We start from the raw sequence: 24,728 nt of genomic DNA, 5'->3' as shown, positions 1-24,728 counted from the left end.
GTGGAGTCTTAAAGCATTCCCTGTGTGGAATTGTGCATCGGTCTCGCTGTGGAGACTGTCATCACTTCTTGTTCATGCAAAGACTGCGCTCTGGAGTCTTGCATTGCTTCTATCGTGGAGTCTGTCCATGAGCTCGCTGTGGAGGCTGTGTCACTCGAGTCACTTCTCGTTCATGCAAGGACTGCACTGTGGAGTCTTGCGTTGCTTCTATTGTGGAGTCTGTCCACGAGCTCATTGTGGAGGCTTGGACCCTTCATGGTACATGGACCACTCTCTGTGTGGAGTCGGGGACCCTTCGCGGTGGGTGGACCACTCTCTGTGTGGCAGCAGGCCGCTCTCTGTTGTCTTGTACCGCTCTCTGTCTCTTGGTGTCAGGCCGCAGCATCATCCTGCACTCACGAGTCGGGATGTTGTATATGCTGGGCTGAAGATTCCCGAATCCGAAAAACTCGTCGTCGGGGTCATCAATGTGCAACACGTCTAATTGCGGTTCGGATTTGGTACTGGGGTAGCCTCCCAAGGTGAAAGCTTCATCTGAGTCGTTGTCTTCCAAGACCATGGGCGTCATTCTCCGACCCCCCGCCGGGTCGGAGAATGGCCGTTGGCCGCCGTGAATCCCGCCCCCGCCGAAGTCTCCGTAGGGAGAAAAGTTGGCGGGGCGTTAATGGCGCCACTGCCGTGGAGAATGTCACGGGTCTGCGCAAGGCAGCCGATTTTCGGCCTGCCGATATTCTCCCTACCGGATGGGCCGAAGTCCCGTCGACGTGATGACCGTTCACGTCGACGTGAATCAAACCTCCTTTTCATCGGCGTGACCCGGTGCTCCAGGCTCACGCCGACCAGCGAGGAGGTGAGTGACGGCCTGGGGGGTTGGCTCTGGGCAGGAAATGGCGTGGCCGCAGACTGATTGCGTGAGGAGAGGTGTGTCTCGGCTTGTGTGTGTGTGTGCGCGGGGGGGGGGGGGGGGGGCGTGGTTAGAGTAGGCTGGGCTCCGGGGGAGTGCCGGGAGGGGGGTCCGTGCCGGGGTGGAGGTTGGGGGTTGGGGGGGGTCCGTGCTGGGGTGGAGGTTGGGGGTTGGGGGGGGTCCGTGCTGGGGTGGAGGTTGGGGAGGGGGTCCGTGCCGGGGTGGAGGTTGGGGGTGGGTCCGTGCCGGGGTGGAGGTTGGGGGGGGTCCGTGCTGGGGTGGAGGTTGGGGGGGGCTCCGTGCCGGAGTGGAGGTTGGGGGGGGCTCCGTGCCGGGATGGAGGTTGGGGGGGGGTCCGTGCTGGGGTGGAGGTTGGGGGTTGGGGGGGGTCCGTGCTGGGGTGGAGGTTGGGGGGGGGTTCGTGCCGGGATGGAGGTTGGGGGGGGTCCGTGCTGGGGTGGAGGCTGGGGGGGGGTCCGTGCTGGGGTGGAGGTTGGGGGTTGGGGGGGGTCCGTGCTGGGGTGGAGGTTGGGGGGGGTCCGTGCTGGGGTGGAGGTTGGGGGGTGGGGGGGTCCGTGCTGGGGTGGAGGTTGGGGAGGGGGTCCGTGCCGGGGTGGAGGTTGGGGGGGGGTCCGTGCTGGGGTGGAGGTTGGGGGGGGGTCCGTGCTGGGGTGGAGGTTGGGGAGGGGGTCCGTGCCGGGGTGGAGGTTGAGGGGGGGTTCCGTGCTGGGGTGGAGGTTGGGGGTTGGGGGGGGTCCGTGCTGTGGTGGAGGTTGGGGAGGGGGTCCGTGCCGGGGTGGAGGTTGGGGGGGGGTCCGTGCTGGGGTGGAGGTTGGGGGGGGGGGTCCGTGCTGGGGTGGAGGTTGGGGGTTGGGGAGGGGGTCCGTGCTGGGGTGGATGATGGGAGGGCAAATGAGTTGGTCCACCTGGCCAGGTGCCAGCCTCCAACAGTTGGACCCATGCGGTCCATGCCACCTGGCTGGGGGGAGGAGGGGATATGGGCAATGATGACATGTCGTCGTTCCCCTCCCCCCCCACCAGGCCGTCATGTTTTCAGACCATCCAGCGATGTTGGCCGCCGTGGTGGCAGCCGCTCATGTCTATGTTGCCCTGGATGAGGAGGAGGAGGAGGAGGAGCGTGCCAGAGAGGCGGCGCAGGCTGCCGCAGAGGGGCAGGCGGCAGCCGCCCAGGCTGGAGGGACACCTGACCGACAGGACGAGGAGGGGGAGGAGGACGTCGCGGCCCCACGGCAACGGAGGCACCCGAGGGCGCCCCGTGTGTACCGGCCCTGGCAGTCATACCAGGACCTCACGGACCGGGAATGCAGGAGGAGACTCCGGATGAGCCGGGAAACCGTGGCACACATCTGCCACCTGCTGGCACACCTGTCACCGCGTGGCACTGGCGGGGGACACCCTCTCCCCGTGTCCGTCAAGGTTACGGTGGCCCTGAACTTTTATGCAACGGGGTCATTCCAGGCACCGAGTGGCCACGCAATGAGGCGGAGAACCGCTACAATGATGCCCATGTAGCGACAAGGGGAGTGATCGAGAGGTGCTTTGGCGTGCTGAAGATGCGTTTCAGGTGCCTGGACCTCTCTGGGGGCGCCCTCCAGTATCGGTCAGATAGGGTCGGCCGCATCATTGTGGTGTGCTGCGTCCTGCACAACATAGCCCAGCAGAGGGGCGATGTGCCGCAGGCAGAGGAGGGCGGAGTGGAGGAGCCTCAGGAAGAGGCCCAGTCCTCCCCAGATGAGGGGGATGGGGGCAATGGTCAGGGCAGACGGGGTAGACACAGGCGGGTGGCTGTCCACCGTTACCGGCTGGCCCAGCGGGCACGGGACAGACTGATAGACGCCCGCTTCACTGACGAGATGGGCGTGGGAATCGGGTAGTATGGCCACAGACCGCACACCATGACAACAGCCGACCACCCACACCCCCCACCCATCCACCCACCCAGCACCCTCACCCCCCTCCCCAACCCCACCCCCCCCCCCCAATTGCCGATCCACCGGCGGCACAACGGGCCGGGCTCACCCAGTTGCGGGTGGACGCGTGTCTATCGCAGGCCATGGAGGATGATGACAACACGCCTCCGATGAGCTCCTGGCTCTACATCGTTGGACTATGTCTGACCCATGGCCACAGTACCACCATCCACCCGGACCATCCCTGCATGCGGCTGTGACACTGCAGCGCACGGTCCCGTCCTCTGCTCGGGGGATGTTGATGGCGGCCCAGGGGGAAGGGGGCAGACTCACCTGGGGCTGAGGTAAGACCACCCCTCACACACACACTTGCGCTCAACGTACATGACACGCCCACACACTTTGGACAGAGCACAAAGGCAGCTTCGGTAGGTGTAACATTGACTTTAATAACCAAAGGAGTTCATGCACGTGTCCTAGCCCCTAAAACTCTGTGCCCTGCACCCGTGCCAACTTACTCAGTGTCTAATTGTTTGGCCTTACGGGCCCTTTGACTACGTCTACGTGGTTCCCCAGACGGTACAGCAGAACTGGAGGTGGACTCCTGTGATTCCTGCCCTCTGACACTGGATCCCTTTGGCGGCCGTTTCCTGGGGCGTCCTGGCCTAGATGGGCCATGCTGCGGCCCAGGCGACTGGGATGGCGAGCTGCCAGCCTGTCCTGCCCGTTGCCCACCCAATGCACCTGGGACGGAAGGGGGGGGAGTCCGAGGTGTCGCGGTGTACCGGGACCTCCCCTACAGAGGGAGCCGGGACGGACCACACCACCTTCTCCTCCCTCGGGGTGCCCGATGGCCCCCAGGCCTCTACATGGGTGGGGGATGCGAACGGACTGGCCATCCGACGCGCCCCCGACATCAGGCGCTGCCAGTCCTGGAGGCCCGTGCTGGTATCGACAGGGGTCTGCAGGTTTGCAGCCATGGAGCCCAGGGGGTTGTCAAACCCTGTCTGTGACAGTGCGACGCCGGCTCGCACATGGCCACTGGCACCGATGCCCTCAGCGATGGCCTGCTGAGACTGGGCCATGGCCTGCAGAGACTGGGCTATGGCCTGCTGAGACTGGGCCATGGCCTGCTGAGACTGGGCTATGGCGTTGAGCGCCTCTGCCATCTGGCGCTGGCACTGGCTCATGGCCTCCTGTGAGAGGGCAGCCATTTCCTGGGCCACAGACGCCGCCTGCACGGAAGGCCCCAGGCCTCGCAAACCGTTCCCCATGTCTGACACCGTCGCACCCATTGCCTCCACCGCGGACGCCACCCGTGCGGTGTCAGCCTGGGTGGCACGCATGACCGGGACCACTCCCAGCTCCTGGACGCGGGTGGACTCCTCCACCTGCGACCGCAGCCGCCGCAAGCCACCCGTCACCCTATTCGCTCGTCTCCGTGTCGGTCGTTGCATCGGATCTATGTGTGGGTGTGGTAACTGCAGGAACCTGGGATCCATCTGGGCGGCAGATGTTCGCTTGGCCTGGGCTGCCCTCCGACCGCCCGGTCCCTCTGCTGCTCCTACCTCCACCTGCTGTACCGGGACGGCTGTGTTGTGCGCACCAGTGAGTGTACCAGACGCCTCATCACTTAAGTGCCCAACCGTGGTGAGTGTTTCTGCGATGGTGGAGGGTGTTGGTGACAGCAGTGGCGTTGTGTCGTGCTCTTCGTCCCACTCTGAGTCCATGGCACTTTGCGGTGGGGGTTCGTCTCCACCCATCCACTCTGAGTCACTGTCCGGTATTTCGTCTTCCCGGGTAGGGGTGTCCTGGGTAGTGCTGTCCCGGGTAGTGCTGTCCCGGGTAGTGCTGTCCCGGGTAGTGCTGTCCTGGGTAGTGGTGTCCCGGTTAGGGGTGTCCTGGGTAGTGGTGTCCTGGGTAGTGGTGTCCTGGCTCGGATGTGACGGGGGCCTGTGGCTGCCCCCCTCATCGCTGGGTGGTCGCTCCCGCACGTGACGGGGGTGTCGTCTCCCTGTTGCTCCAGGTCTCTCAGTCTCCCGTGGTGTGCGAGGGGCATCCTGCGGGCGTCGCATGCTGGAGGGTCCGGGTCTCTCCGTCTCCCGTGGTGTGCGAGGGGCATCCTGCGGGCGTCGCATGCTGGAGGGTCCGGGTCTCTCCGTCTCCCGTGGTCTCCGAGGGGCATCCTGCGGGCGTCGCATGCTGGAGGGTCCGGGTCTCTCCGTCTCCCGTGGTCTCCGAGGGGCATCCTGCGGGCGTCGCATGCTGGAGGGTCCGGGTCTCTCCGTCTCCCGTGGTGTGCGAGGGGCATCCTGCGGGCGTCGCATGCTGGAGGGTCCGGGTCTCTCCGTCTCCCGTGGTCTCCGAGGGGCATCCTGCGGGCGTCGCATGCTGGAGGGTCCGGGTCTCTCCGTCTCCCGTGGTCTCCGAGGGGCATCCTGCGGGCGTCGCATGCTGGAGGGTCCGGGTCTCTCTGTCTCCCATGGTGTGCGAGGGGCATCCTGCGGGCGTCGCATGCTGGAGGGTCCGGGTCTCTCTGTCTCCCATGGTGTGCGAGGGGCATCCTGCGGGCGTCGCATGCTGGAGGGTGCGGGTCTCTCCGTCTCCCGTGGTCTCCGAGAGGCATCCTGCGGGCGTCGCATGCTGGAGGGTCCGGGTCTCTCCGTCTTCCGTGGTCTCCGAGGGGCATCCTGCGGGCGTCGCATGCTGGAGGGTCCGGGTCTCTCCGTCTCCCGTGGTGTGCGAGGGGCATCCTGCGGGCGTCGCATGCTGGAGGGTGTGGGTCTCTCCGTCTCCCATGGTGTGCGAGGGGCATCCTGCGGGCGGTGTGCATCTGCGGGGATGGGTGCCTGGACGTTTGGTCCTGCGATACACAATGAAGCATGCATGGTTAGACATCAGGCAGTGATCAGGTGATACGGGGGAGGGGGATATAGGGGAGGGGGGATATGGGGACGGGCTGTTGGTGGCTCACTTGCTCGTGGGGCCCCGACCTCTGCATCAGCAACCTCCCGGTCCTCAGGTCCGCCAGCCAGTTCCAGGGCCCTTTCCTCGTGTACGGTCAGTGGCCTCTCATCAGTGGGCCCTCCTCCAGTCCTCACATGCTCCCTATTGTTGTGTGCGCGCTTCTCCTGTGGGGGGGGGGGGGGGTGGGTGTGGTGGCCGGGGTAAAAGGCAACAGTGTTAGGCAGGTATATGAATGCACGCCATCGGTTGCGCGTGCATTGCAGAGGTTAAGGTTAGGGCTGGATTCACTTGGGGATATGGGGGATATGGGGAAGGGGGATATGGGGGAGGGGGGATATGGGGGAGGGGGGATATGGGGGAGGGGGGATATGGGGGAGGGGGGATATGGGGGATATGGGGGAGGGGGGTTATGGGGGAGGGGGGATATGGGGGAGGGGGGATATGGGGGAGGGGGGATATGGGGGAGGGGGGATATGGGGGAGGGGGGGATATGGGGGAGGGGGGATATGGGGGATATGGGGAGGGGGGATATGGGGAGGGGGGATATGGGGGAGGGGGGATATGGGGAGGGGGGGATATGGGGGATATGGGGGAGGCTCACCCTGCCTGCTCTGACGAGGTCGTTCACCTTCTTGTGGCACTGGGTGCCTGTCCGTGGTGTTAGGGCCACAGCGGTGACGGCCTCTGCCACTTCCCTCCACAGACGCCGGCTGTGGCGTGGGGCAACTCTGCGGCCGTGCCCGGGATACAGGGCGTCCCTCCTCTGCTCCACCGCGTCCAGGAGCGCCTCCACATCGCGTGACTCGAACCTGGGGGCTGAGCGACGGCTAGCCATCCAGTCGGGTGTTGCGGTCGGGTGTTCCGGTCGGGTGGGGGGGAGCAGTGCGGCCTTATGAGCCGTCACGCCGTGCAGCGCGTATGACGCTGCACGGCGTGAACCATTGCGCAAGCGCGGATCCCGTCACGTCGCTGCTAGCCCATTTCGGGCCGGAGACTATCGGCCCATTTTTATGACGTGACGCAAGTGGGATTTGCGCCGTTTTTTGCGCTGATCGGCGGACTTTCCGCCGATAACGGAGAATTTCGCCCCATATCATCACATTTTGTGTCGGAGCTGGCATTGGGCTTGCGATGTCTAAAGAAGAATTCAAGGTCTGAGTCATAGTCTTCAAGGACTGTATCATCTCTTTGGGCAGTGCTAACTGCTTGTTGCAGGGTTCTGCGGCGGTTACTTTCAACTGCTGGTCGAATTTCAGACATTGTGCTGTCGTTCCATGTGAAAGAATCTGGTTTTGATGCTTTAAATTTTTTTGCCGTGTTTTGGGACATTTCCCCTTTAAGTGGGCGTGGACCGGGGCCTCTGATGTCATGATGCTTGTGACGTAGAGCGTAGGAAGCAATTGCGCATGCACAGGTCGCTGTTCCTTTACTTGGGGCCATTTTCGCAATTGCGCATGTGCGGCTTCTCACACATGCGCAAATGGACCTTCTCATTTTGTGCTCTTTTCGCGCAACTGCGCATGTGCAGCACCTTTTCCAAGCTGGCTGCAATTCAAAAATGCCATTCGTTGTTGCAAGCCTACCTCGCGGTGAGTTTTGGCACCTCTTTTACCTTTGTTCCTTGTATATTCCTCGCAGAATTCTTGGAATTTGTCCAGGACTGGCTGGAAATCCCTCTTTTTTTGCCCCTTCGAGTATTTGAAGGTCTGGAAGATTTCAGCTGCTTCTGGACCCGCGATGGTAAGTAGAAGCTTTATTTTCTCTGCTTCCGCCATCTAGGTCGCACACTACCAGGTAGATCTCGAATCTCTGCCGGAACCAACGCCAGTTTTCACTGAGATTGCCTTGGTACTGGAGCTGCTGTGGAATTGGAATTCCGAACATTATCTTGCCTGGCTGCTGTTGCTGGTTGTCACTGTTCGCTGAGTTGAAACGATATGGATTTAACAGTCCACTCCTGGAACCATGTTTTGTTATGCTCTTGTCGTAGCTGCTTCCTTGATGTGCACTCTGACAAAGGGAGGTTCAGACTTGGAGATAGCTTTAACACGTTTATTAAACTATCAACAATTCTCCTACTTGGATTCGACGCTCCTGTTAATCCTTCTATAGCTACTCAGACTGATGAACCAGTCTGCTACAATCCATGTGGTGGGAGTGATGTTCAATCAACCCTGTGTCTACTCACTGAGAGTCTCCACTGGAAAAAGACTGAGCATGTGCGATGTGTCCTTTTATATGAGTTGGTGTAATGCCCCCTGTGTTAGTGTCACCTCTGTGTGTATCGTGAATGCCCATTGGTCATGTCCTATCTTACTGATCTATTGGTTGGCTGTCTGTGTGCCATGTCTCTGGTGCTCCCTCTAGTGTCTAACTAGGTGTAGTGTATGTACATTAACCCTTTGTGTACTTACAGTGATGTATATCACCACACCAGTAACTCCAGCCAACCTTTTTCGGACACCAAGGGCAATTTATCATGGCCAATCCACCTAACCTGCACATCTTTGGACTATGGGAGGAAACCGGAGGAAACCCACGCAGACAAGGGGAGAATGTGCAGACTCTGCACAGACAGTGACCCAAGCTGGGAATTGAGCCTGGGATCTTGGAGCTGTGAAGCAACTGTGCTAACCGCTATGCTACCGTGCTACCTTGAATAAAGGCAAAATACTGTGATGCTGGGAATCTGAAAAAATAACAGAAAATCCTGGATAAACTCAGCAGGTCATGCAGCATCTGCAGAGAGATAAACAGAATTAATGTTTCGGGAGACCCAAAATGCTAACTGTGTTTTGTGCTCTACAGCTGTTGCCAGGCCTGTTGAGTTTATCCAGCATTTTCTGGTTTAGTGCTGCATTTAATTTGGGCTTTCTCTTTAAGATTACAGATGGAATTTTAAAGCCCCTCCCACCGGTCCTTTCATTTTCAATGGAGATTTTAACATCTCGCTGCATTTTCCAGCATTGTCCCCACCGCGGCAGGGCCAGAAAATTCTGCCCTGCCTGTGAAAAGTGTACAGTATGTGTGAGGAGGTATTCTGACGAGGTATGTCTTAGACTCAGTTAGTGGAAAGCTGCTGTTGGTGAAGAGGTTTGTAGATGAACTGTTGCTTATAAATTCTCAGCTTCGTCGCTTCTCGCCTCTTGGCTAAGATCAAGTGTAGATTCTGCTCTGCCTTTTGGCTCAGACCTGGTACGTCTCTCTTGTGGGGACCATGAATTGGATTCAATTTGAATTTGAATTGGTTTTTGGAGCAGGCAAGGAGCTGGATTAGGTGTACGTCCCTGTCCACATTCTGAACCCTGGCTTTGTAACTCAGGAAATGTAATAATAAATAAATAAATTCCCAGCTTCTCAAAGCTAGAAGAAGTCAGCGGTAAGCAAGTCCCTTACTTTTTTAATCTAACTTCTGGGATTGATCAATTGTTGTTTCTTGCGGTTTAATGATTGTAATATTTGAACCAGTCCACTAGAGTGTGACACACACTTTTCATATGCAAATATAACATTCAACAGATCTTCTGGGCCCCAGCTGGTGGGTTTGCAGGTGCAGAGGACCATAAAGTTCCCTGCATGGACGTCCCACCCAGTCCTGACTTGTTTACAGTTTTATGGAGGGTGGTCAAGGCCTAGGGCCGCGTGCCCACCCACCCTGACTGAGATCCTTATGTGACCCAGTATGTTGTAATATGCCTTTCCCTTTCAGGGATAGCACCATGACATCAAAGACATGATGGGCGTCATTCTCCGACCCCCCGCCGGGTTGGAGAATCGCCGGGGGCTGCCGTGAATCCCGCCCCCGCCGGTTGCCGAAGTCTCCGGCACCGGATATTCGGCGGGGGCGGGTATCAGGCCGCGCCGGTTGGCGGGCCCCCCCGCTGGATTCTCCGGCCCGGATGGGCCGAAGTCCCGCCGATAAATTGCCTGTCCCGCCGGCGTGGATTAAACCACCTTTTGAACGGCGGGACAAGGCGGCATGGGCGGGCTCCGGGGTCCTGGGGGGGGGTGCGGGGCGATCTGGCCCCAGGGGGTGCCCCCACGGTGGCCTGGCCCGCGATCAGGGCCCAACGATCCGCGGGCGGGCCTGTGCCGTGGGGGCACTCTTTCCCTTCCGCCTCCGCCACGGTCTCCACCATGGCGGAGGCGGAAGAGACTCCCTCCACTGCGCATGCGTGGGAAACTGTCAGCGGCCGCTGACGCTCCCGCGCATGCGCCGCCCGGGGATGTCATTTCCGCGCCAGCTGGCGGGGCAACAAAGTCCGTTTCCGCCAGCTGGCGGGGCGGAAATTCCTCCGGCGCCGGCCTAGCCCCTCAAAGTTGGGGCTCGGCCCCCAAAGATGCGGAGCATTCCGCACCTTTGGGGCGGCGCGATGCCCGTCTGATTGGTGCCGTTTTAGGCGCCAGTCGGTGGACATCGCGCCGTTTCGGGAGAATTTCGCCCAAGAAGTGTGTCATGTAATCCAGTTTTAATTTCACCTTTGCTTTCGAACAGAGCACCCACAGCTCTGCAGCTCAGATCTCCTCAAATTTTACATCCATGTCTACCTATTCACATGTGCCTAGACTTAATAAATGATTCCACAATATGTTTACCTCAATGATTGATTGTGCTTTTTAAGTCATTATAAAAACATGACAAAGGAATAGTCATTTAAGGGCTGCTTCTCACATCAACCTAAATTTTGAGGCCAGGGTGGCTGTGGGCTGTATTCTTGGCATGTTACCCTGTATGAGTCTCGGGCCAGGGGGTAGACATTGCCATTAAGGTCCCCTTCTGAAATCAGGCACCCCAGTCTTAGCCCTGGGCACCCTAAGGTCTCTGTCCTCATCTGTCCTTCATACCATGAACCTCACCTGGGGATCTTGCTGGGCCCTTGAGGAATGTGGGGTCCCTAGTGAGGGGGGTGGCAAGGGTGGACATGCGGTTGGGAGCCCTTCAAAGGAGTGTTGTTTAGTTTGGGCCTGAGCATAAAGTCTCTTCTTTTTCAATTGGCACCAACACTGACAGAATGGAAAGTCATTGAGAAAATCTCAGAGCAGCTGGCATTATAATGTTAGAATGATGCCAACCTTGAACTGCGGATGTTATGAATATGCCGTCATCTCTGACGCCCAAGTGCAATACTTAACCATCGTAATCCTGGAATGTGACCAGTGTATGCTTGATGGAATACCCCATGAATATATATTTGTGATGCAACGTGTTACAAACAAGCTAAAAGTTTAATTGCTATGCATCTCCACTACCAAAATGATTTTGCATTAGCTTAGATTGTCCAATCTGCAAAATCTGAACCACGGAGTCCCTGGTAACTGAGTCCTCAAGCTGAGGTAACTCAGTTTTATTGTCCTTAACCTTATTTACTGATTTCAACTCCAAATTCTATGGGCCTAAAAGATTGCCAAAGGCTTGTTTTTTACACAGTTGCCCCAATGGTGCATACTTATTAAATGAGACCGCTAAGATCTGTTAGTGTTTGCCTCTTGTGTTGGATGCAAGCATGGGCTTAAAATTTATGCATGACCCTTAAGATGCAATGTACACATGTATAAGGCCGAGAAAGCCATAATGTTGGACACCCAGTCAAAGCTCAAAGAGTGAGTATTTACAATTATTGGGAACCTTTCTGATACCTTAGGTATTAAACTCACTTTGCACTTCAAACCTGCCTTCCGATTTTGGGTTTGTGTCAAAGACACAAGAATAGTTCCCAGCATCACTGCCATTCTGAAAATCAAACCTGCAATCACAAACCATGAAAGTTATTTTTTTTAAAAAAAATATGTTTTATTGAAATTTTATCGATCAAAATTTTTTCCCCTTACAGAACATAACAGTAAAGAAAGTTTAACAATAAACAAATGGCTAATCAACATGGTAATCTAATCATTTAACATAAAGTAAAACTCCCCCCCCCCCCCCTCCCCCTGGGTTGCTGCTGCTGGTCATCTGTCTTCCCTCTAACGTTCCTCTAGGTAGTCGAGGAATGGCTGCCACCGCCTGGTGAACCCTTGAGCCGATCCTCTCAGGGCAAACTTTATCCGCTCCAGTTTTATGAACCCCGCCATATCGTTTACCCAGGCCTCCAGTCCGGGGGGTTTCGCCTCCTTCCACATGAGTAGAATCCTACGCCGGGCTACTAGGGATGCAAAGGCCACAACGTCGGCCTCTTTCGCCTCCTGCATTCCCGGCTCATCCGCAACTCCAAATAGAGCTAGCCCCCAGCCTGGTTTGACTCGGGCCTTCACCACCTTAGAAATCACTCCCGTCACTCCCTTCCAATATCCCTCCAGTGCCGGGCACGACCAAAACATATGTGTGTAGTTTGCCGGGCTTCCGCCGCACCTCCCACACTTGTCCTCCGCTCCAAAGAACCTGCTCAGTCTTGCTCACGTTATGTGTGCTCTATGTAGCACCTTGAATTGAATCAGGCTAAGCCTGGCGCATGAGGAAGAGGAATTTACCCTGCTTAGGGCATCAGCCCACATACCCTCCTCTATCTCCTCCCCTAGCTCTTCTTCCCACTTTCCTTTTAGTTCGCCCACCAACTCCTCCCCCTCTTCCCTCATCTCTCGGTATATCTCTGACACCTTGCCCTCTCCGACCCACCCCCCCGAAAGCACTCTGTCCTGAAATGAAAGTTATTAATGTTAAAGCCCAAATCATTTATTTAATGTTATGCACAGGCCATTTGTGCCATTTTGTAATATCTTATTTGATAAGTACGTAAGGGAGAAATGAATAGAAGTGCATGTTGAGAGGGTAAGATGAATTAAATAGAATAGGAGACATATGTGTAGCACAAACTCTGGCACAGCCACATGGTCTGATTCTGAATTGTAAGTGCTATACCATTTGATATTAATATTTCTATAAATAATGGCATTTCTCACCAAATGATATGCAATAGAGATGTAATGTGTTTTATTCATATAGACATTTATACCTAAAAGCATCTCACCAATGACATAACCACACCTTTTTTTTGCACCTATTGAATGAAGTTCATTATTAACACCTTGAATTCTCAATTGTACATTAATTATCCTTTATTTCACTGCATTAAGCATGGAATCTGCAGCCTAAAGACATAGGGTGGAATTCTCCCATTTTGAGACTACGTGCGACGGCGGTGATGGCCAGAATGGTGAGATCCTGCACCAGATTCTGCTCTTGCCACCTCATTCATTATGCACAGGCAATTTCCTCTCCAGGTCATGTGGCAGGCTAGCAGCTGATTTATCTATCCACCGTCAGCTGGTTGGTTTGAAGGTTCTGGCACAATATTTAAATCCAGTCCAGCAAACTCCTGTCACTTTCTCCAGTCCACCCATCTTCACTAAACCATGCAAGGTGTCAGAAACCCAGAAGGAAAAGGCTGGCAGCTCCATGAAGAAGTCCATCCCACTGCATCCTCCTCCCATCCATCCCTACCCTGGTTCACTTCACACTCCACCCCCAGTTGAACTTCGGATCTTTGTTGCGGTGGTTACGTGAATCGCACAGCACAGTGCTGTCAAGATAAACACTGGAGTGTGACACCGGCGGGGAAGGGGACCTCTGTACTCTCGACCCCCAGGTGCAATACTGATCCAACGTGGAGACACAGGAGGATCCATGGATCAGCAGCTCAGTACTATCTATGAATCCCAGCTCAGCATGGAGAATCCCAGGGCAGCACAGTAGCACAGTTGGTAGCACTGTTGCTTCACAGCTCCAGGGACCCAGGTTCGATACCCGGCTTGGGTCACTGTCTGTGCGGAATCTGCACGTTCTTCTTGTGTCTGCGTGGGTTTCCTCCAGGTGCTCCGGTTTCCTCCCATAAGTCCCAAAAGTCATGCGATTAGGTGAATTGGATATTCTGAATTCTCCCTCTGTGAACCCGAACAGGCGCCGGAATGTGACGACTAGGGGCTTTACACAGTAACTTCATTGCAGTATTAATGTAAGTCTACTTGTGACAATAAAGTTTTCAACAAAAAGAAAGATGGAGGCAGGAACCGGTCTCCCCAGCTGAGTAGTAAACAGTGCAACAGGAGCAGCGCAGCACTATGACAAAAACGTTTTTGCCGTCAGGCGACCTGATAGAGGTATACAAAATTATGAGGGGCATAGACAGAGTGGATAGTCAGAGGCTTTTCCCCAGGGTAGAGGGGTCAATTACTAGGGGGCATAGGTTTAAGGTGAGAGGGGCAAGGTTTAGAGTAGATGTACGAGGCAAGTTTTTTACGCAGAGGGTAGTGGGTGCCTGGAACTCACTACCGGAGGAGGTAGTGGAAGCAGGGACGATAGGGACATTTAAGGGGCATCTTGACAAATATATGAATAGGATGGGAATAGAAGGATACGGACCCAGGAAGTGTAGAAGATTGTAGTTTAGTCGGGCAGTATGGTCGGCACGGGCTTGGAGGGCCGAAGGGCCTGTTCCTGTGCTGTACATTTCTTTGTTCTTTGTTGTTGTTGTCACCCTGAAGTCTCTTGCAAACTAAGGACTTCCTTGGGCACGCTCTTTCACAATTGGGTTTTAGACTGATGTAATTCAATGCTGATGTGACACTCGTTTGGAAGGCCTGACGGTTGCCAATGGCCGGATGTTTTAATGAGCATTCATGAGATGCAAATGGGATTCGCACCATCAGCCGATCTGCCATTAACCTACATAGAAGGGAGAAGAATCCATAAGTCTCCTATAGGTGTATAAATGGTAAAAGAGCAGTGAGAGCAGAGTAGGGGCCAAAAGGGGATTTACACATGGAGGCAGGCGGCAAGGCTGAAGTATTAAATGAATACTTTGCATCTGTTTAAAGACGATGATGATGATGGTGATTGAGGTCCAAGTCATGTTGAAAGAGTTCAGGCATTTGAAGGGTTTAAAATTGAGAAGGATAGGCTGTCTGTACTTAACAGTTGATAAGATACCAGGTCCAGATGATTTGAAACCAAGGATGCTGAAGGTAGTGGGTGTGGAAATTATAGACGCAGTGGCTATAATTTTCCAATTTTCCTTAGAATCAGAGGTGGTGCCAGAGGACTGGGGAATTGCAAATATTACACCCTTGTTCATAAAAGGTGGTAAGGACATGCCCAACAACTACAACCAGCCAGTTCAACCTCGGTGGTGGGGACGTTTTTAGAAGTTTTTTAGAAGTTTTAGAAACAATAATTCAGGACAAAATTAATACAGTAATCACTTGGGCAAATGTTAGTTAATTAAGGAAAGCCAGAATAGATTTGTTATCGGAAAATCATATTTAATTAACTTGTTTTAGGATGAGATGACAGATCGGGTTTCTGATATATTTGAGTGACCTGGACCTTGGTGTATAGGGCACAGTTTCAAACTTTGGAGATGATACAAAACATTGAAGTTTGGTGAACTTTGAGGAGCATACTGGAAAACTTCAAAAGGACATGGGCAGGTTCAAGAAATGGCGGAAAAGTGGCAGATGACATTTAACGGCAACGAGTGCAACGTAATTCATTTTTGTAGGAAGAATGCAGAAAGGCAATATGAAATAGAACATAGAACATAGAACGATACAGCGCAGTACAGGCCCTTCGGCCCACGATGTTGCACCGACATGGGAAGTCAAAAAACAAAAGCCATCTCACCTACACTATGCCATTAGCATCCATATGCGTATCCAATAAACTTTTAAATGCCCTCAATGTTGGCGAGTTCACTACTGTTGCAGTTAGGGCATTCCACGGCCTCACCACTCTTTGCGTAAAGAACCTACCTCTGACCTCTGTCCTATATCTATTACCCCTCAGTTTAAGGCTATGTCCCCTCGTGCTAGCCATTTCCACCCGCGGGAGAAGGCTCTCACTGTCCACCCTATCCAACCCCCTGATCATTTTGTATGCATCTATTAAGTCTCCTCTTAACCTTCTTCTCTCTAACGAAAACAACCTCAAGTCCCTCAGCCTTTCCTCATAAGATTTTCCCTCCATACCAGGCAACATGCTGGTAAATCTCCTCTGCACCCGCTCCAAAGCTTCCACGTCCTTCCTATAATGAGGTGACCAGAACTGTACGCAATACTCCAAATGCGGCCGTACCAGAGGTTTGTACAGCTGCAACATGACCTCTTGACTCTGGAACTCAATCCCTCTACCAATAAAGGCCAACACCCCATAGTCCTTCTTCTCAACCCTATCAACCTGGGTGGCAACTTTCAGGGATCTATGTACATGGACACCGAGATCCCTCTGCTCATCCACACTTCCAATAACTTTACTATGAGCCAAATATTCCGCATTCCTGTTATTCCTTCCAAAGTGAATCACCTCACACTTCTCTACATTAAACTCCATTTGCCACCTCTCAGCCCAGCTCTGCAGCTTATCTATGTCCCTCTGTAACCTGCAACATCCTTCCGCACTGTCGACAACACCACCGACTTTAGTGTCGTCTGCAAATTTACTCACCCACCCTTCTGCGCCCTCCTCTAGGTCATTTATAAAAATGACAAACAGCAACGGCCCCAGAACAGATCCTTGTGGTACGCCACTTGTAACTGAACTCCATTCTGAACATTTCCCATCAACCACCACCCTCTGTCTTCTTTCAGCTAGCCAATTTCTGATCCACATCTCTAAATCACCCTCAATCCCCAGCCTCCGTATTTTCTGCAATAGCCTACCGTGGGGAACCTTATCAAACGCTTTACTGAAATCCATATACACCACATCAACTGCTCTACCCTCATCTACCTGTTCAGTCACCTTCTCAAAGAACTCGATAAGGTTTGTGAGGCATGACCTACCCTTCACAAAGCCATGCTGACTATCCCTAATCATATTATTCCTATCTAGATGATTATAAATCTTGTCTCTTATGATCCCCGCCAAGACTTTACCCACAACAGACGTGAGGCTCACTGGTCTATAGTTGCCGGGGTTGTCTCTACTCCCCTTCTTGAACAAAGGGACCACATTTGCTATCCTCCAGTCCTCTGGCACTATTCCTGTAGCCAATGATGACATAAAAATCAAAGCCAAAGGCTCAGCAATCTCTTCCCTGGCTTCCCAGAGAATCCTAGGATAAATCCCATCAGGCCCCGGGGACTTATCTATTTTCAGCCTGTCCAGAATTGCCAACACCTCTTCCCTACGTACCTCAATGCCATCTATTCTAATAGCCTGGGTCTCAGCATTCTCATCCACACAATCTCTTTTTCCTGAGTGAACACTGACGAAAAGTATTCATTTAGTATCTCGCCTATCTCTTCAGACTCCACACACAACTTCCCATCCCTGTCCTTGACTGGCCCTACTCTTACCCTAGTCATTCGTTTATTTCTTTTGGGTTTTCCTTGATCCTACCTGGCAAATACTTCTCATGTCCCCTCCTTGCTCGTCTTAGCTCTCTCTTTAGATCCTTCCTCGCTACCTTGTAACTATCAAGCGCCCCAACTGAAACTTCACACCTCATCTTCACATAGGCCTCCTCCTTCCTCTTAACAAGAGACTCCACTTCTTTGGTAAACCACGGTTCCCTCGCTCGACGCCTTCCTCCCTGCCTGACCGGTACGTACTTATCAAGAACACGCAGTAGCTATTCCTTGAACAAGCTCCACATATCCAGTGTGCCCAACTCTTGCAGCCTACTTCTCCAACCTATCCCCCCAAGTCATGTCTAATGGCATCATAATTGCCCTTCCCCCAGCTATAACTCTTGCCCTGCGGGGTATACTTATCCCTTTCCATCACTAACGTAAACGTCACCAAATTGTGGTCACTGTCCCCAAAGTGCTCACCTACCTTCAAATCTAACACCTGGCCTGGTTCATTACCCAAAACCAAATCCAATGTGGCCTCTCCTCTTGTTGGCCTGTCAACATATTGTGTCAGGAAGCCCTCCTGCACACATTGTACAAAAAAACGACCCATCTAATGTACTCGAACTATATCTTTTCCAGTCAATATTTGGAAAGTTAAAGTCTCCCATAATAACTACCCTGTTACTTTCACTCTTATCCAGAATCATCTTCGCCATCCTTTCCTCTACATCCCTAGAACTATTTGGAGGCCTATAGAAAACTCCCAACAGGGTGACCTCTCCTTTCCTGTTTCTAACCTCAGCCCATACTACCTCGGAAGAAGAGTCCCCATCTAGCATCCTCTCCGCCACCGTAATACTGTTTTTGACTAGCAGCGCCACGCCTCCCCCTCTTTTGCCTCCTTCTCTGAGATTACTAAAACACCTAAATCCCGGAACCTGCAACAACCATTCCTGTCCCAGGTACCAACCCATGCTGCCAGTTCCCCTACCTTATTTCGTATACTCCTGGCATTGAAGGAGACACACTTCAAACCACCTACCTGAACACTGGCCCCCTCCTGCGAAGTCAAATCTGTGCTCCTTACCTCTATACTCTCAATCTCTCGTACCCTAAAACTACAATCCAGGTTCCCATGCCCCTGCTGCATTAGTTTAAATCCCCCCAAAGAGCACCATTAAATCTCCCCCCCAGGATATTTGTGCCCCTCAGGTTCAGATGTAGACCATCCTGTCTGTAGAGGTCCCACCTTCCCCAAAAAGAGCCCCAGTTATCCAGAAATCTGAATCCCTCCCGCCTGCACCATCCCTGTAGCCACGTGTTTAATTGCTCTCTCTCCCTATTCCTCATCTCATTATCACGTGGCACGGGCAACAACCCAGAGATAACAACTCTGCTTATTCTCGTTCTGAGCTTCCATCCTAGCTCCCTGAAAGCCTGCCTGACATCCTTGTCCCCTTTCCTACCTATGTCGTTAGTGCCAATGTGGACCACGACTTGGGGCTGCCCCCCCTCCCCCTTAAGGACCCGGAAAACACGATCCGAGACAGATAAAAGCTGCAATTCCTAAGCATTGGAAGAACAGAGGGATCTGGGTGGATATGTTCATAAATTATTGTCGGTGGCAGGACAGATTGAGAAAATGGTTAATAAACTATATGGCATCTTGGGTTTTATTAATAATGGCATAGTGTACCATGGCAAGGAAATTGTATTAAAACTATTTAAAACACTGGTTCAGTCTCAACTGGAGTATTGCATTCAATTCTTGGCACCATATTTTAGGAAGGTTGTGAAGGTATTTGACAATGGTGGAGATCAGATTCTCAAGAATGGTTCCAGGGATGTGGAATTTAGGTAGAAAGCTTGGAGAAGTTGGAACTGTTCTCCTTTGAGCATTCAAAATCCCAAGGCTCTTGTTGTGTTCCCTATTTTGCTTCACGTGGATGGCTTGGATGCATAGTGTTGAATAAAGAAACAAAGCTTTGTTAACGATAAAACTACAAATGTATTACACTATTAAGATTTGTTTACGTTCAACATTAAACTATGCTATCTCTAACTGCAGAGCTCTCAAGTACACAACTGCTCTCTCTCTCATGTCTAACCTTGTCTCTTCTTTCTTCTTCTACCATCTATCGCTGACCCACAAGGCTTAGCCCCATCCCTTATATACTTATGGTACTAGCTCCCTCTAGTGGCTGTCTGTATACACTTCAGTAACTCTTGCATTGCCTTCATTCATGATAATACCACAGATCTGCACATATCAGATAGGGGGAAAGTGTTCCCACTGGTGGAAGGATCAAGAACCAGAGGTCACAGATTTGGGGTAATTGGTATTAGAAGCAACGGCAGCACGAGGAAAAAATGATTTACAGTAGTGAGTGGTTAGGATCTGGATTGCACTGTCTGAGAGTGTGCTGGAGGCAGAGTCAAATGAGGCTTTCAAAAGGGAAAGCCCTTTCTCTTTCTGTAGAGAAAGAGAAAAAAAATCAGGGCTGTGGGGTAAAGCCAGGGGAATGGCACCAGTTGAATTTTTCCTTCAAAGTGCCAGCACAGACATGACAGGCTGAATGGCCTCCTTTGCTGTAACCATTCTCTGATTCTATGATTTTACAAGTGAGTCTGGAATCTACAAAATTGCAACCTGCACAATTGCAATCATATATTCGCTGGTGGCCCAATCATTACAATACTACAAAGCATTCAATGTTCAACAAGGAAATCTATTTTTAGTGTCTTTTTAAAGACACTAAAGTCAGTCAGTTATTCAAGAATAAAGAGAGTATCAATCTTAGCTACAAGAGTGAAGAAAGAATAAATATAACAATGGGGAAAAAGTACTTGCGATAGTTGTCTCTTCTGGACCAACTAAGGAAAGAGATTTCAGGTGAATGGATTGAACCATTGACAGAGGAAAGCATGAATGTAAAGAGGACATAAAAATAATAATTTTGCCACTTTGTGAGAAGCTAAAGCAGCTTTCACGCCATGTGGCATTTTTCAGGTTATCAAATCCTGTAACTAAATTTGAATTTGATTGTTCTGATGCAATGCTGCCATGAACCTTCACAGTAGCTTTCTGCTTACTGTTCCATATTTGCTTGCGTATTAAACAAGTTTTCTCAGTTTATTTCACAAGAATTTATAATCTGTTGCAGTCTTTTGTCTGCTGTTAATGGCTTGGGGAGTTTTCAGTGTTCCTAACTTAAATAGAAAATTGAAGGCGATTCCTACCCATAATTTTGTGTATTTTGTTTATGACACCAACCTGTGAAGCCATTCATTGAGATTAAATAGAATAGAATTTCATGGCAAGGTTAATCCAGAATATTATTTTGAAGCATATTGTGAGAGTAAAGGTGAGGCGATACAACTTAAAGCCAGTAAAAGTTAAATTGAGAACTGGGGCGGGATTCTCCGCAATCGGCGCGATGTCCGCCGACCGGTGCCAAAAACGGCGCAAATCAGTCCGGCATCGCACCTCCCCAAAGGTGCGGAATTCTCCGCATCTTGAGGTGAGAGCCCTCACCTTGAGGGACTAGGCCCGAGCCGGACTAATTTCCGCCCCGCCAGCTGGCGCGGAAATGACTTCGCCAGGCGATGCATGCGCGGGAGCGTCAGCGGCCGCTCACAGCATCCCCGCGCATGCGCAGTGGGGGGGGGGTCTCTTCCGCCTCCGCCATAGTGAAGACCATGGCGAAGGCGGAAGGAAAAGAGTGCCCCCACGGCACAGGCCCGCCCGCGGATCAGTGGGCCCCGATTGCAGGTCAGGCTACCGTGGGGGCACCCCCCGGGGCCAGATCGCCCCACGCACCCCCCAGGACCCCGGAGCCCGCCCGCACCGCCTTGTCCCGCCGTTCGAAAGGTGGTTCAATCCACACCGGCTGCCGTGGGTTGACAGCGGCGGGACTTCGGCCCATCGCGGACTGGAGAATCACCGGGGGTGGGCCCGCCGACCGGCACGGCACGATTCCCGCCCCCGCCGAATCTCCAGTGGCGGAGAATACGGGACACGGCGGGGGCGGGATTCACGCCGGCCCCCGGCGATTCTCCGACCCGGTGGGGGGTCGGAGAATCGCGCCCCTTATCTCAGGAAGTTATTCAAACGGAGAACAAGCATAGTTGTGGAATTTGCTCCTGGGTTGAACAGTGAAGACTTGGAATCTGGAATCATTTAATGAACAAAACAAAGCAGTGGGTGTGTAGAGGGCGTGTAGAGGGCTGTGCAACAGTTAAGGTAGGATGTTTCTGCATGGATGAATTACGATGGACTGAGTGGTTTTCAACATCCATAATTATCTTATGTTATTGCAACACTTTATACCCAAATAGTACAGCTGAAACAGGATCCCTATGTTACCAGGAACTGATTCTCACATCAACAAATGAGAGAGAAAAGTTTACAATATTTTTTTCATACGCATTTAGTCTTTTGTAGTTTCATCCACAGACAGACAACAAAGAGAAAAAGAATTCCTTGAGATGGAGTACAAGTGACAAAGTGGCATTCAGCAAGTGGTAATGATCAATATTTAGCAAGCAATTCCTGATTAAAACATATTTTTTTATTTGTTCTTGGGATGTGGGCGTCACTGGCTGTACCAGCATTTATTGCCCATCTCTGAGGGTATTTAAGAGTCACCACATTGCTATGTGATCTAGGCCAGACCAGGTAAGGACGACAGATTTATAATAATAATGGCTTATTGTCACAAGTAGGCTTCAATGAAGTTACTGTGAAAAGCCCCTAGTCGCCACATTCCGGCACCTGTTCGGGGAGGCCGGTACGGGAATTGAACCTGCGCTGTTGCCTTGTTCTGCATTACAAGCCAGCTATTTAGCCCACTGTGCTAAGCCAGCCCCTAACATATCCTTCCCTAAAGGACATTAGAGAACCATACGACATACGATAACGGTATCACAAATTGAATTAAAGTTTCAGTCTTCCATGAAGTCGGGCCGTGAGTCTAGGTAGGGTGCTCTTTCCAAGGGTCGGTGCAGACTCGATAGGCCGAATGGCCTCCTTCTGCACTGTAGAGATTTTATGATTCTGAGGTTCCAAACCTCAGGAGGCAAAAGAGAATTTTCATCTTGGTTAAAATATTTGCTTGTTTTTCCTACAGCTTGTCCACTTACTCATATTTTTGAGACAGAGAGCCTGCAATCTCGTCAAAATCAACCTCCCTTTTTTCAATCCTGTTGCCATCTTTTTCCCAAGTACCAGTTATCGGAGGTGTTTGTGCAACAGGAAGAGTCAAATTGCAGGACAGCACGATCTTTGTAACCTTGGTTATGTTCACTGTTTTTGGCGTCAGTCTAGATGATCCTGAAATAATGTTGAACAAGGCAATAAAAAAAATTACTTTTGAGTGTTGAGTCACAACTCACAAAACAAAATAATTCAATAACAGTTTATTCTCAGGATCCTCCTGAATTTGACCAAAAAGCTTACCATTCTATATTCGAGTGCTCTGAACTGAAAAACTGAAATAGCTGCATATTAGATAGAGTGGAAGCAAAGTATCATTCCTCTGGAAAGTAACAGCAATGGGTTCGCCCTCAAAAAAAACTGCAATTTTATTATTTTATTTTGCTCCATTTTAATAGAAGTTATAAGAACTGTGTCTCAAATACAGAATCTGAGAACTGGTGATGCCTAAGAAACTGACAGTTTTTAAAACTGCCCTGCATGAATTTTTATTATTGTTCGATAATAAAAAAAATTACTGGCGTGTTGGTTTACGTGCTTAATTGACATCGTGGCATGCCAACAACGTTTTGGCTTTGCACGACTGTCTTTTCGCATGCTCCAAGTGGTCCGAGTAACCCAACTCAGCCTAAACCACCCAATTCGAACCGCCTGACCCAAAAGCTGGCAAGATCCAAAATCCAGCATGGATTTGATAATACCACTACATTAAATCCACTCATCCGGGTTTCCTCCGGGTGCTCCGGTTTCCTCCCACAGTCCAAAGATGTGCGGGTTAGGTGGATTGGCCATGATAAATTGCCCTTAGTGTTCAAAATTGCCCTTAGTGTTGGGTGGGGTTACTGGGTTATGGGGATAGGGTGGCGGTGTTGACCTTGGGTAGGGTGCTCTTTCCAAGAGCCGGTGCAGACCCGATGGGCCGAATGGCCTCCTTCTGCACTGTAAATTCTATGATAATCTATGATAATCTATAATATGTGAGTCTTAGTCTCAGTACATCCTAATCAACTTAGGACAGAATTTACTGTCTGCCCAGAGGTTAGTTCTGAGGTTAAAGGGTGGCATTTAATTGGGCAGGAAGGTGCGGGGTGGAGATCCCATCATCTTGCCTTCCAACGTCTGCCCCAATTAATTCCTGTTTTTCTTTATTCGTTCATGGGATGTGGGCATCGCAGGCTGTACCAGCATGCATTGCCCCATCCATAATTGCCCTTAAACGGCAATTATCAGTCAGCCACATTGCTGTGGGTCTGGAGTCACAGATCGGCCAGACCAGGTAAGGGTAGTAGATTTCCTTCCCGAAATGACATTAGTTAACCGGATGGGTTTTTACGACTATCGACAATGGTTTTCATGGTCATCATTAGACATTTAATTCCAAATTTTCTTTTATTGAATTCAAATTTCATCACATGCAGTGGCAGGATTTGAACCTGGGAATCTTCAGAGTTGAAGAAGAAAAAAAAAATGTAATCTTCAGACCAGGAAAAGGCTCTGGTTCCTTCTATGTGGACCATCATGACATCCGCTGGTGGATTGGGGCATGGGTCACTGAACCTGAATGATTGATTCTCTTGAGATTTGGACTTTCAGCATTGTTGCATGTTTCAAACATAAGCCACACTCCACTCCACTTCGAGCAACAGACCTGTGAAGTTAGCATTTTGGGGTTTTCATTTCTTTTCATGAAATCTGAAAAACAAAAATTGCTGGAAAAACTCAGCAGGTCAGGCAGCATCCATGGAGAAAGAAACAGTTAATGTTTCAGGTCAATGACTTTTCACTGGAAGATATAATTAAATAACTCTTTTCTTCTTTAGGATAGTGAATAGGCAATTCTAGGCAAAATGTTTACTCAGTTCAAATACACCAAACACACATTTGAATCTAACGCTAAGCTTAAAAATTGTGGATTGTATGTTTTCCTTTTTGAGGTCCTTAGAAAGAATGATCTAGTTTAAGAGAAAACACAATAAGACTGTTAGTCAGAGAGGACGGTAGGTTATTTATTGTAAATTAAAGATAAGAAAGATTTTGATAGTGAGGTAATGGCCAGAGAAGATGTGAGAAGGACTGCTAATGGATTGGTTATCAAATAGAATCATGTCCATGAGGAAGTTGTTCAAAATGTTTTCCCAGTATAGCAAGACATAGAAAAGTAAGAATCTTACAGAAAGCTTTAGTAACAAAGAAAGAGAAGTGCAAGTTCCATTTTCGATTGAAGGAGTAAGCTAAGAACATCAATGCATAAAGAAGGCATAAAGGCATGGCCATCAAGATTAAGTAACAGATGGTGTTCTTTGTATTTTAAGACAGCAATGTCTTTAACAAACCGAAGTGGTGGGGGTGATATTGTTGTAGAAGAGAATAAGGCATATATCTTCTGGCTATTCACGGCGGCGGAATCTTCTGGTCCCACCGA

The 24,728-nt window shown here is 51.2% G+C and overlaps 1 protein-coding gene across 2 annotated transcripts in view; it reads right to left on the bottom strand.

The window, feature by feature from the left end:
• Window positions 1-24,728, bottom strand: part of LOC140409038 (embigin-like) — a 108,231-nt gene that overhangs the window by 58,292 nt on the left and 25,211 nt on the right. For both annotated transcript variants that reach the window (XM_072497075.1, XM_072497076.1), the window contains exons 3-4: window positions 22,234-22,423; window positions 11,458-11,546 (exon numbers count right to left, since the gene is read on the bottom strand). In XM_072497075.1, the coding sequence (XP_072353176.1) occupies window positions 11,458-11,546; window positions 22,234-22,423 (279 nt within the window). The remainder of the gene's footprint in view (window positions 1-11,457; window positions 11,547-22,233; window positions 22,424-24,728) is intronic.

Source organism: Scyliorhinus torazame, chromosome 3 (genome assembly GCF_047496885.1).
Source record: "Scyliorhinus torazame isolate Kashiwa2021f chromosome 3, sScyTor2.1, whole genome shotgun sequence".
Classification (NCBI taxonomy): domain Eukaryota; kingdom Metazoa; phylum Chordata; class Chondrichthyes; order Carcharhiniformes; family Scyliorhinidae; genus Scyliorhinus; species Scyliorhinus torazame.
This window is presented reverse-complemented; position numbering and strand designations above follow the sequence as displayed.